Genomic DNA, 13,020 nt, shown 5'->3' with positions numbered 1-13,020 from the left:
CTCATGCCAACTAGGGATGATCTGAGAACTAAGAAAAGGTGAAGGACCTGGTTATGATGTCTATCGTGCACACTGCTTGGTAATATTTACATGGGAAACAATGGATTGTGGCAACAGGAGTGGGGGTTGACCAACTCAAAATGGTGTCAAAATGATTCCGTTAAATATCATGTGCCAAGTGAAATTATACTAGTTTTACATCCAAATACACTAAAAAATCTTTTCAGGATAAAGCCAAGAGTAACCAAAATGCCTGGAGGGAGGAATATATGTCAATAAAATAAAATAGCTGTCTTAAATATTTCCAATGCATAATTGAAGAACAAATGGATGTTGTTTTAATTTCTACCAGGCTGAAAAATTTTAATGTTTCTTCTGCTGTAGAGAAAGAGACTTAATTTTTATAGATAAATTTTAATAATGTTAAAAATGATTAATATACATATTCTTAACATTTTATTCCACAGAAAATGGAGGGGAGGGTCATGTCACCCCACAGCCATTCTCCTAATATATACGCCATATTACATAGACTTCCAAGTCCTCCGTAATGCATATTTAGCTGCTTACATAGCCAATAAACATGTTACTTGATAAATATATCACAATAAAATGTATACTATACAACTCACATTTCCATTTTATCATATCTGCGAAACTTTTAAGCATTAGATATTACACATCAGTACCACCACAGAGATACAATGAGCTCAAGTTCTCATACGTGTTCTCATTTCTTCTTTCTCTCTCTCTTTCTATCTCCCCCTTAATCTCTCTTTTATAAATGTGACAGACAATGACTCTGCTTTTATTAAATAGTATAATTCTTATTATAATTTTACATTATCTTCAGTAACTGGTTGATGAAAAGTACAAAGTGGGAATTTTGCGGATATTATAATAACAGTATAGGGAAAGGCACATTCAAAAACCATTGGAGGGAATGTAAATAGATATGATTTGACCTATCAATCAATAATAAAAATGCACAGACCCTTTGACCTGAAATTACTCTATAAATACACTCAAACAAATTCAAACACATATCCACAAGAAACATTCTGTCTGGTATTGTTTATAATAGCAAAACAAAAACAAATAAACAAAACTTAAAACAATCTGTCTATCACTAGAATTGTGGTTGATTAAATTACAATACAACCATACAATGAAATCTTATGTAGCTATTAAAAAGAATGAGGTAGCTCAGCTCTGTTCGTCTTAATAAAAGATAAAGATTTTCAAGATATATTCTATTACTAGCTTTCTATAAGTACAGTACAGCATTGTAGCATTTTCTCATTTGTGTATCATCAAGAATATATGTATGTATGTGTAAGTAGACATATAAATATATACATACAATGAGTATTTAGATATGTCATAGGCACATAGAAATTTTCTGAAGGAATACATAAAAGTTGTTCATGATTGTTTCTTCTGTAGAATTACTTCTTGAGGAAACTGGTTTTTATTACTTACTGCACTGAACAATTTGAATATTTTATCATGAGTATGTGCTTTCTTTGTAATAATGTCAGTTCTTCAGAGAACTAGCTGGTCACAACTAAGATTCTGAAATTTCAATTGTATAAGGACACAAAAGCAAATCTTCTAGAACATCTCTGTCTTCTAAGAATTTTTGAGAAGCTGATTTCAAAGTAGATCTTCCTTTCTAGAACTCTAAGAAAATCAAAACAGTAACTGTATTGTATTGTATCTTGATTCATTTCTCCTGGTGCCAGATTCCAGCATAAAGTACGGAGATTCATCTTATCAACTTTGTAACATTTGAGATGTCTTCAGAACCCTGTGTGTGGTATCATAGAGTGGATTGCTCTTCTCCGTATAGCTCTCATAGGGCTGCATTTCATCCTAAGAAAAATATCAAAGTCAAAATCAATTTACAAAAAACAAAAATTTTTGTAGAAACTACCTGTGTTTCTGTAACAGGTGCCCACAGCTTTAATCTCTACCAACAGTGTTTATATTTGTGTCTCTGGGCTTATATGACCACATGAAAACTTATATGACCAAGTTTTTTAACATTTAACCAAAAAACATTTATTGATTACATAAATCTTGGTGTCAAGTGATAAAGGTTGGGTGAAAGTAGCGATGATGAAGAATGGAGTGAGATGAGAAGTACTTCACAGGAGAGGATCAAAGACTTAGTAACTCCTGGTTATAAGAGATTACAGAGTAGAATAGGTTTTAAACTTGGGCAAGAGGGAAATGATGGTACTGAAAAAGGAAAGTCAAGAATTAGAGATGGTTTTGTAAGGGATAAAGTATGAATTCAGTTTCTCCAAAGATTAAAGTTGGAACAAAGCAAACATTATATAATTTGTAAGATGCAAGTCATGAAGTGAAAATATGGATTTAGGGGTTATATAAGTATGGTAATACTTGGTAGATAATTACAAAATAAGCAAAATATTTGCATTGTAAAATGGGAATTTTTGCTTTTCAATTAAAATAATAATATTGATGAAAATTACAAATTATGTGGCTAGATTTTCAAACTATGTGGCTTAAAATTTGCAAATATTCTTTTAAATTTTATCTTACCTCCTCAACTGGAGTAGGTTCTGTTTCTTTCAATTTACATTTTCTGTACAAATAAAAATAAGTTGAATTAAATTGCAGGAAATAGTATTACTTAGATTGAATATGGAAAAACAAAACAGTATACTATTGATAATTATGGTTCATTTTGATAGAAGCCATAATGAATTGGAAATGAATGAAGAATAGTGCTTGTAGTTAACACACCCAAACAAGATAATTCTGGATTTTGGAAAAGGAAGTGATAGAACATATGTGACACCTCCTCTTTGGTACATGGAATGAATTGTGATGATCCTTTTCCCAAATAGTAAATTAGCATGTATTCTTTTTCCCAAAATCCTGCCTTAAATGGCTTAATTCACTGTGCTTTCACACTTAGGTAAACTAGCAAGGTCCCTCTCATCATTCACAGTAGTCCAAGTGTAACACCTTCAGAACATGGGGAAAATGATGTTAACATCTTAATTTTACCCAGTCAAATCCCTAATCATGACCACTTCCTAGACTAATAAAGCTGAAGAAGAAAAAATATATCAGCCAATACCTGCAGCCAATGATTTTCAAAAGCCAAATGGATCCCATGATGACCAAGATACACAATATAGGGAGGATGATACATATAATACGTAAGTTCTCTGGTGTTTCAGCACCTGTATATATAGACACAAAAATACATGCTTTAATATTATTTAGCACAAAAAATAAATGAGCAATTAAGCCATACAAAAACATGGAGGAAGCTTAAAAGCATGTTACTAAGTGCAAGAAGCCAGTCTGAAAACGTTACACGCAGTATGATCGCAACCATATCACAAAAAGGCAAAATGATGGAGACAGTAAAAAAGATCAAGGGTTGCCAGCATGGGTGTCTGACCTTTTTGGAGTCTCTGCACCACACTGGGAGAAGAGTCGTCTTGGGCCACACGTTAAATACATTGCAACACGTTATCACAAAAACAAATACCTTAATGTTTTAAATAAATTTATGGTTTTGTGTTGGGCTACATTCATAGCCACCCTGAGCCTCATGCAGCCTGCTGGCCACAGGTTGGACACCCCTGGTTAGGGGGAAGAGAGAAATGAACAGGTGGAGCACAGAGGATTTTTAGGGCAGTGCAACTACTCTGTATGATACTATAATGGTAAATACATGTCATTATATAATTTTTAAAACTCATAAAATGTACAGCTAAACTAAACCCTAATATAAACTATGGACTTTGGGTGAGAATGATGTGTTAATGTAACTTCATCTATTATAATAAATGCCCCACTGTGGTGGGGGGGTGTAGATAGAGGGCATGCGGTGCACGCGTGGGACAGGAGGGATATAGGAGTTCTTGGTATATTTCACTCGATTTTGCTGTGAACCTAAAACTTCTCTAAAAACATAAAAATTAAAAAAGAAAATAAAGTTCATATACATATACGTGGTTCAAGTATGTTATACAGAACTTGAAACTCATTTCTGTAATTTTATTTCAAACACTTCTGACCCATTAATCATTAAAATAATTGTTACAAGAAAATTGCTTGATCAGTCAAGTGTACAGTTTCCAGCAAGATATCATCTTATGTCAAGATTTGGCTGCCTTAAGGATTCCAAAATGGTGAAATTTTGATCTGTCTGTTATAATAATATCATTGTTTCTCATCTTCAGAAATAAATAGAAATTTGTAAGGAGGGTAGCTGGAAAAATAACCCTAATTTTGAAAGTGGCAGAGGGAGATGGAGTGGGGGCTAAGCAGGCTGACATCCAATCCCCCACTTTCCTGTAACATTTTGTTTCTAAACAGTGGATTTTGTGGTATTTCATTCTAAAAGAAACACGTAGTTTTACAGTTTAAAATAACATTGTTTTGAAATCCTCTCCCTCATTGTGCTCTCTTTCACTGCAAGTGCACTGCAGAGGCCGAAGATCCCCCTACAGGGAAGACAAAGGAGATCTCTGCGTTGTGTGGGAGTTGACTAGCCAGCCCCTTGAGTTCTGAGATTCTATAAATATGACATCATATTTTCCTAGTGGGTGGTCGGATTCCATACATAACCAGGGTATAATTACTCTTTTCGGCAAAAACTGCTAAACTCTTTAAAAACAAAAACAAATAGCACTTTAAGAAAGAATTTTGGAAAAGGGCAGTTCAAACACATGGGTTTGTCGCTTCTCCATTCTTTAAACTCATTAAAATATCAGTAAAGAATTTTTTAACGTGTACACTTGCAAAGACAAAGAAAACATGGATGAAGTCAAGAACAGATGGCATTTCCAATTGTTTTTAGATGAAAAATGAACAGAAGAATGGCAAATAATTCAGAATAAAATAAGTAAAAACCTTGGTGCCCACAGAACTTCAGGAATACTCTAGAGTAGGAAAGACTAAACAGAGAAAAAGAGGGATGTGGGAAGACAAAGTGTGGGCTAAAAGTTGGAAACTTTTTTGAAGACCTGCATTAAGAACAGGTAGCTGTCAAGTCACCTCCCACCCTATGCAGTCAGGTCACTACTCTTGCAACCAACAGAAAACAGGAAATTTAACCCAGAGAAGATGAACTGGGGAGACTCCAGAGTCTTGACACAATGATCCAGACACAATGGAGGGTGGAGCTGAGGTGCCATACTGAAAAGAGGTACTAAAGGAAAGTCAGAGTTCTGAATAGCCACACACACACACACACACAAATGCACACACACACACACCCCTCTTCTTCCCTGCTGATAGCAGTCAGACTTACTCCTCTAAAAAAAAAGAGACTGATTTTCTACAGAACCTGAACAACCTCAGAGAAAAGACCTATAAATAACTAAGGAATCCCCAATTCTTTTTTAAAATTTATTTACCACCTTTTCACCCTATTGAAATTAACTATTTGACAAGCCTACCCACAGATAACATAGGTTCTAATCAGCTCACTTTTGAATGTTCACATTGAAATGAATGGATAGCAAAGGATTAGCAAAGAGTCAAGGGAAGCCTCACGAGTGAGAGAAAGAGATTAAAACTAGCAAATGTCTGGAAGGCAGAAGGAACTCAGATTAAATAGATATGGTATCAAGCAGAGGGTCCAGGAAAAGAAAACGTCCAGGACAACAGCTGTGCAGCAGGCCCAGTGGCCAATCAGGCCCAATTAGAACAAGAAAATGTAAACACTCAAGAAGGGAAGCCTTCAAGGAAAAGGATGGGACTGATGGACTACCTAGTAATCAAAAAAGAAAGTCTAAGCTTCCTTCTTGATTTAGCACTCAACAAAGTTAAACATTCAAAACAATGTAAACTATGGCCATTTTATCTAACCAAAGTCGCTGTATATTAATATAAAGATGAGGGAAGGTAAAATGAAATCTTCATTTACCATTAGAAAATGGGCACATAATGTCTAAATTCATTATTTGAAGAACTATCAATAGGGGCACATTATTTAGAAAAATTGAGTTAATTACCAGGAAAAAAGCATGTAAAAATCTTAACCTACTTGCTTCTAAGCAGTTGGGTGAGGATGGAGAGGGAGAGCTGGAGAATCAGTGGAAGGGCTCATTTTTTCATTATAAACATCATAGAACAATTTGACTTTACATGTGTGATGATTAAAATAACATTTAATTTCTTAACAACAAACAATTGGAGTGGACTGTAAGGAGAGATTGGAAAAACTGAACAGTGATGATCTAATCATGGATGTTATATTTAAGAAATTCTAGAAAAAGTCTGGAGAAGAAAATTCTACCAGACTAAAAATTTGTAAAGAAAACTTAAGGGTGACTGTATCCTTCTGGTAAGAGTATAACTTTTTGTTTAAATTTATACTCTATCCTTCTACTAAAGCCCTAAGTATTCATTTTAAAGTATACTACTCAAGCCAACTTATTACCAGATCGAAGTGAACATTAAATTCTCTTTATTTTAATTATTAAAGATTAAACCTCATTCCAAATATGGCTTCTGACAAAAAAATTCTGTATTATTCTTCTAGATACAATCTTACTTAATGTCAGAGAAAGAAATAACACAGAAGGTGGGAAGAACATCCCTGAGTGAAATTCTGTGCACACAGGTTCTTCCTTCTAATACCATAAATTGTCTGAAAGAATAGAAAAATGAAATACAAGACTAGAATTACTTACCTTGATTCAGCTCTGTGAACAGACTCCAGTTGCCAGCCTCATGGAAGACGGAGCAGGACACAGTAGACACATTGCTCTCTGCCCAGTGGCAGGTACTCTGGACAGTCACTGTGCCATTGCCCCAACACTTATGCTCAGAGACACAGTCTCCCTCTGGGGTCCAGGCGATCTGAGCAGCTGGCTTTCCTGCAACTGCCTTGCACACCACTGTTCTATTCTTGCTTTGAGACAGGCTCACCTCAGGGGCCACTGCAGAGACAAAGGGGAAAATGCTTTAGTCTTAACTCATTAGATATGGAATCAAAAGAGACATTTCCTTCAGTCCCATATCTGGTTATCTGAAACACCACAGTGTGTGTTCCTTACCTAACACTTGGAGGTGATATCCATGATAGAAATTCCCATCAGGTGTTACCATGTCACACTCGTAAAACCCGTCATCAGTGATGATCACTGGGTCAATCTGAAGGGCAGCATTCTGGTCAGGTCTGTAGGTCCAGGTTATTCTCTCGTCAGTACAGTTTGCTGAGGTCTCATTCGCTCTCCTATAGGCTCTGATGCAGGGAGGCTTGTCTCTGAGCGTTATTTTCCATGTTGTTACAATCGCATTTGTCAACTGGACAGGAGGGCAGGGGAGCACAGCCTTTGTATCCTCCAACACAGTGAGGAATGTGTTACCTGGGCAACACACACACACACAAAGAATGGTAAAAGAAAGCTTGGTAAAGAACTTCATGTGTTAAATTTCCCACAACATATTATGTAAAGTTGTATTAGAACATTCCTTTGCTGATGGTCTTATTCCAAAAATATTAGACATATTAAAAAATTAGACATTCATGAAATGTATGTAACATATTAAACTGAATTTAAAGATTAACTCATTTTCACCTATATTATGTGTTGTTGGGTCAACAAGATGTATTACATGTGTGAGATATTTTTTAAGTGTTTTGAAATAAATTCAGGAGTTTTGATATCTATAAAAAAAAACAAGAAAACACAATTCTCAAGCAAAAGAAAAAGTTAATGATTCTTTTGATCAGAGATTATTATATTTTCTTTACAGCCTCATGCTCCTCGGGGTAGAAAATAGAATTATTACTGGTGTGGTTACGTCCTTCTAAATTTAGATGAAAGAGAATAAGTCAGTAATATCAAGACTAAATGCTTATCCCTAAGTATGGTGCTTCAGACAAAAATAAATATGGAAAGTAAGTAGTATTAGAAACAATTGAGATGGCATACAGGTTGAACAAGCTGGAAATTTTTTATTTTCTTTTTTATTTGGAGAATCAGAAAGTTAGCAAAATCAGCAGACCTTCCTCCCTCCCTTCCTTCGTCCCTTCCTTTCTTTCTTCTCAGTTACACATACTCCAAGAAAGTTTATTCTTACAGATTTTGTTCCCATATAATCACTCTAATTATGAGGATTAGATGTACAGAAGTTGAATTCTTTCTCCATCTTTTAAAGTAAAAATTAAGCCCTGCAAGCTACAAGTAGTTTCCAAAGGGAAGCTCACATTTTCCCCCATAAATTGATATAATGTGTCCATGACTGGTAGGGGTTTGGAAGAGGTGATTAGCTACCTGCTACAAGTCACCTGCAACAGAGGTGAGTGCCCATAATTTCATCACTTTAATGTGAACAGAACCAGCTGTGGTTCTGTGGGGCAGAATTTCTGCAGGAACTGAGCTTGCTTATGCTAAACCCTGCATTTGATAACTCTCCTCTCCTCTCTTGGGGTCACCTGCCTCTTCTGTGATAGACTCAGGCCTTTGGATTTCACAGCCAAAGAAAGATGCCTTAACTAGGTGGAGGAAGAGGGAGGATTTTAAAGCAGATCTGAGAAGCAGTCACACCCAAGCTCCTTCCACCACTCCAGGTGCATCCCCTTACAGAAGGAAACTCCAACTTGGCAAAGGTCTAGCGGCACACGAGAACATGGCTTGTTGGGAGCAACTAGAGTTAGATGTGGGTGAGCAGACATGTGCACAAGGGGAAAATGCTGAAGATAAAACCAGAGAGAAAGCTCTGGAGACAGATGAAGAAGCAAGTTGTGAAAGCTCTCCTAAGTTCTCAGGAGTTGGAACTTTAGCCTTTAAATACTTCAAGACTTTAATGTTTTTGCCTAATATTTATCTTCCAGATCTGACTCTATTCTTTTAGAAAGTACTAGCTAATCATATAGGTGTGTACATTTTAACAGGACCATTGGAATACCCAAAATAGTAATTCCAATGGTGAGGAATCTGAGCACAATGGATATTCTACATTCTTTCACCTTCCCCTATTCCATAACTTTCAGTCAATCACCCAATCACCCTTCTCCTTTATGATAGTTGTTAGAGAATTGCTGTTGTTTCACCCCTTCTTCACCCTCCTTTTTCCTTTTTAATGCCTGTAGTGATCATTTACAATGGCCAGGCACTGCCCTATGCTCAATGGGTTTGACACCTGTCTACACAACTATTCTCCATCCCTCCCAATCAGCTAGAATGATTTCACCCCCTGCTTCACTGGGGCTAGAGGGTGGATTCTCACATTTGCTCCAGCACTAGCAGTCATAGCCTGTCTTTTCTGGATCCTAGTCTAAATACCGCCCACTCTCATCCAGCCTTATACACACAGACAAAATCCAATTGGCTTTTCGGAATCTTTTCTCACTACCGTCCTCTAGTTTAAATCCCCATCATTATGCATCTACATACTGCAAAAGCCTCCTAACTTCTGTCTCTGTCTCAAAACTTTGCTGTCTTCAATTCATACCTGACATTGCAACCAGAACCATTGTTCTATAACACAGATGTCATTCACTCAACTCAGAGACCCTTCAGAGATCTCTTGCTGCCTGAAGAAAACATTGAAGTGTCTTTGTGTTGCCTTTGAAAGCTCTTTTTCAAATGTACTCACCTTACCAATCCTATCACTCCCTACACTGCTCCCACACTTAGAAAGAAAGCACCAAACACAAGTGCTTGTATATGTCTTTCCTCACATTGTTCCTGTGGTCTGGCTGGCCCTGCACAACAGTCTTTGTCTATTATAATACTCCTCTTCCTCTAAGGCCCAGTTCACATGATGCCTCCTCTGTGAAGCCTTCTCTGAGCCTTGGTGCTAACAGCTCCCTCCTCCCAACTCCTGGTGCACTTGACATGATCGCCGTGCTCATGTCTGTGTGCCCCCATAAAACTGAGCTCCCTGAGGGCTCTCTCACAGTCTTGTTCATCTTTCTCATCCTTGTGTTCCCTGTACAGCCTAGCACACTGCCTGATGGAAAAAGCTCCATAATTTCCAAATGGAATTCAACTGCTTTGGGGGAGGAGGGGTGGATCATTCAGGGTCCCTCCCACCACAGCATTCAGATCACCACACCCCTACACTGGGCACAAGGCTGCCCTCAGACCAGACCATCAGCTGCGTCTCTAAGAACGTTCAACACTCTATTTCTTCATATAACCATGGGGGGGGGGGGGAACCAAAAAGTATATTACCTCCTGTAGGAACTTTTGTATGGTTCTGCTTTCCATCCACAGATGAAGCTAGAAAAATATCTAGAGAGAGTAAATGAAATCAATTTTAGGGAGGTAAGTGAAAGGAAAGCAATTGCTTCACCACAAAAACTTATGTACAACTTGATAGGAAATCAGTTAACTGTAACTAAACTAAATGCTTTGCAAAACAAATTAAAGTTATTTCATCATTTAATGGAGTAATATATTAACATGTGAAAATTATATTCATAAGCCATTAATCAATGATTTCCCATTTATGAGACACTTCCTTTGGTACTTGACTACTATTTTGTATGAGGTAATGCTGCCTCCATCCCTTCCCTAGCCACAGCGGATTGGCCCATCATGGGCACCTTACATTAGTTGATTACAGTCCTGATTTAAATTGTTTGGTCCAGTCATGGGCCCCTTACCCCACTCATCAAATCCAAGACTCTCTTGAGAATTTTGAAACCAGAACTGAGAAGAATAGTTAATTCTTTGTTCACCATTTTCCCTACTGCAATGGTTAATTTTATGTCAACCTGGCTAGGCCAAAGTTTCAAGATATTGAGTTAAACATTATTGTAGATGTTTTTATGAATATATTTTAGATGAGGTTGACATTTAATCAGTAGGCATTAAGTAAAGCAAATTAGTGCTTTACCATAATGTGGGTGAGCTGACCTAATTAGTCAAAGGCCTTTATTTAAAAAGATATTGACCTTCTGGGAAAGGGAATTCTGTCAGCGAACCGCCTTCATACTTTAATTGCAACTCTTTCCTGGGTCTCCTGGCTGCTGGCCTGACCTGCAGATTTTGGACTTGCCAAGTTTTTATAATCCCGTGAGCCAAATCTCTCTCTCTCACTCTCTCTCTCTCTCTCCACACACGTACACACACCCTGTTGTTCTGTTTCTTTAAGAAATACTGACTAATACATTTATATTGGGAAGATGGAAACAGAAGCAAAGTGGGGTGGGGGCTGGGTGATAAAGAGATAAAGAAAGAAAAAAATGACAGTCTTGAAAGAAAAAAATGACAGTCTTCACTAAGCTCAAAGTTCTAATTCCATCATTCTTGAGCTCCTCATGCATTCCTTTCTTTGGGTTTTACAGTATTTCTGACATTAAAGTAGTCCTAACCTACTTAAAATTTGATTTCTGAAAAACTTCTCTTTTGTAGCATTGCTTTTTAAAACAACAATGATTTTAAAATATTCCTTATGATTTAAGGGCTTAAAAGATTTCTTCCTCTGGGTTGAACCATTCAATAAGCATTTATGAGACTTTTGGTTATAAATATATACTCTTGCTCTCCATTCTAATTTTGCACCCAGTTCTACCACATTAAAAAATAAACGAAGAAATTCAGTAAAGGTCTTAGAAATGAACAGCAAACAGGGGTCTGAAATAATTTGGCTTTTCTAGGCAGCTGTATTGTCTTTGGATAGAAGGAAAGCAAAGAATGATTCTAACTATTGCATTTAGTTTATATGAAACTCAAGAATCTATTCCAGAAACAGATAAGAAGTCAGACCTGACCCCAGAGGGCTTACCCAGATCAATCTATGACTTAGATATTCTAGATTCTAAAACTTTAAAATTCATAGCATGAAATACTACTTAGCCTTTTCAGACCTCTCCCATCCTACCACACCCAGCTTCCAAGGGTTCTGGGGTCTGTCAGTTTCTTCCATTGTCAAATTCACCACCAACCAAGACTGTGTGTTTGTAATAGAAGAAAATTTACAATCTGGGTACTTTTGATTATGGTATTGTTGGAGTTTCCATTCAGACACATCAAGAGGAAAATTCAAAGATTTATTAAGAAAAGGGAGAATAGCTCTGTCCGGGTGGGTAAGTGGTTGAAGCATTATCCTGTACACCAGAATGTTCTACCCAGGTCACAGCATATGCATAGTGTACATAGGTTGTGGGTTTGATCCCCAGTTGCGGTGCCTGATGGATATTCTCTCTCTCTCTCTCTCTCCCCCTTCTCCCCCCACCACTTCCTTTCTCTCTAAAATCAATGAATACACAAATATCTTCAGGTAAGAAAAAAATCAGGAATGTAAGTAAGGTGGGATAGGAGTACTAGAAGAGAAAAATCAGGATCTGTATATAAGAACCAAAAAATAAACATTTGAGTCTTTGCAGTTCATATGTTCTCTGTTGTAAGTATTCATCTCTGCTGTTGCATAAAAAAGGCAGCCATACATAATACTTAAATAACTTAAATACTTAAATAACTTTAAATACTTAAATAAGCATGGCCTTGTTCCAAAAAGATTTTTTATCCTTACCTGAGGATATGTTTTCTCTGATTTTAGAGTGAGAGAAGGGGGAGAAAAAGAGAAAGAGAGAAAGAGACATTGATGTAAGAGAGAAATATCTATGGTTGCCTCCTGTATGTGCCCCACCTGGGGATGGAACCTGAAACCTAGGTATGTGCCCTGATGGGGAATCGAACCTGCAACCTTCTGGTGAATAGGGGATACTCCAACCAGCTGAGACACCCAGCCAGGGCCAATAAAATTTTATTTACAAAAATCTGTGGCTGGCTGGATTTTGCCCCTGGAGCTTAGTTTGCTGACTGTTGATTTAGAGTATAATATTTTGTTTGTTCTAATTTCTTACATTTACCACAATTTGAAATAACAAACATCTATTGAGTATTCTATTTTTCTTGCTTACTTTTCCTTTTAAAAATTAAATAAATCTCTCCTAACAGCTCCAACTTCTCCCTCAAGTTAGATAAACTGACTATTCTGTTTTTACCATAACCAGCATCCAACTTCTTCCCTTTCCTCTTTCCTTCCTTCTTTCCTTCC

At 36.9% G+C, this 13,020-nt stretch overlaps 1 protein-coding gene across 2 annotated transcripts in view; it reads right to left on the bottom strand.

The window, feature by feature from the left end:
- Positions 1 to 404: 404 nt before the first annotated feature.
- CD200R1 (CD200 receptor 1) overlaps positions 405 to 13,020 on the bottom strand; it is a 34,906-nt gene continuing 22,290 nt past the window's right edge. For both annotated transcript variants that reach the window (XM_037058091.1, XM_037058092.1), the window contains 6 exons: positions 10,188 to 10,235; positions 7,059 to 7,370; positions 6,693 to 6,941; positions 3,116 to 3,221; positions 2,572 to 2,614; positions 405 to 1,875 (listed from right to left, as the gene is read on the bottom strand). In XM_037058091.1, coding sequence (XP_036913986.1) covers positions 1,777 to 1,875; positions 2,572 to 2,614; positions 3,116 to 3,221; positions 6,693 to 6,941; positions 7,059 to 7,370; positions 10,188 to 10,235 — 857 coding nt within the window. In that variant the 3' untranslated portion in view covers positions 405 to 1,776. The remainder of the gene's footprint in view (positions 1,876 to 2,571; positions 2,615 to 3,115; positions 3,222 to 6,692; positions 6,942 to 7,058; positions 7,371 to 10,187; positions 10,236 to 13,020) is intronic.

This window comes from Sturnira hondurensis, unplaced genomic scaffold (genome assembly GCF_014824575.4).
Source record: "Sturnira hondurensis isolate 20B ecotype Veracruz unplaced genomic scaffold, ASM1482457v3 Scaffold0009901, whole genome shotgun sequence".
In the NCBI taxonomy this organism is placed as follows: domain Eukaryota; kingdom Metazoa; phylum Chordata; class Mammalia; order Chiroptera; family Phyllostomidae; genus Sturnira; species Sturnira hondurensis.
The sequence above is the reverse complement of the archived record's forward strand: the minus strand, read 5'-3'. Positions and strand labels throughout refer to the sequence as shown.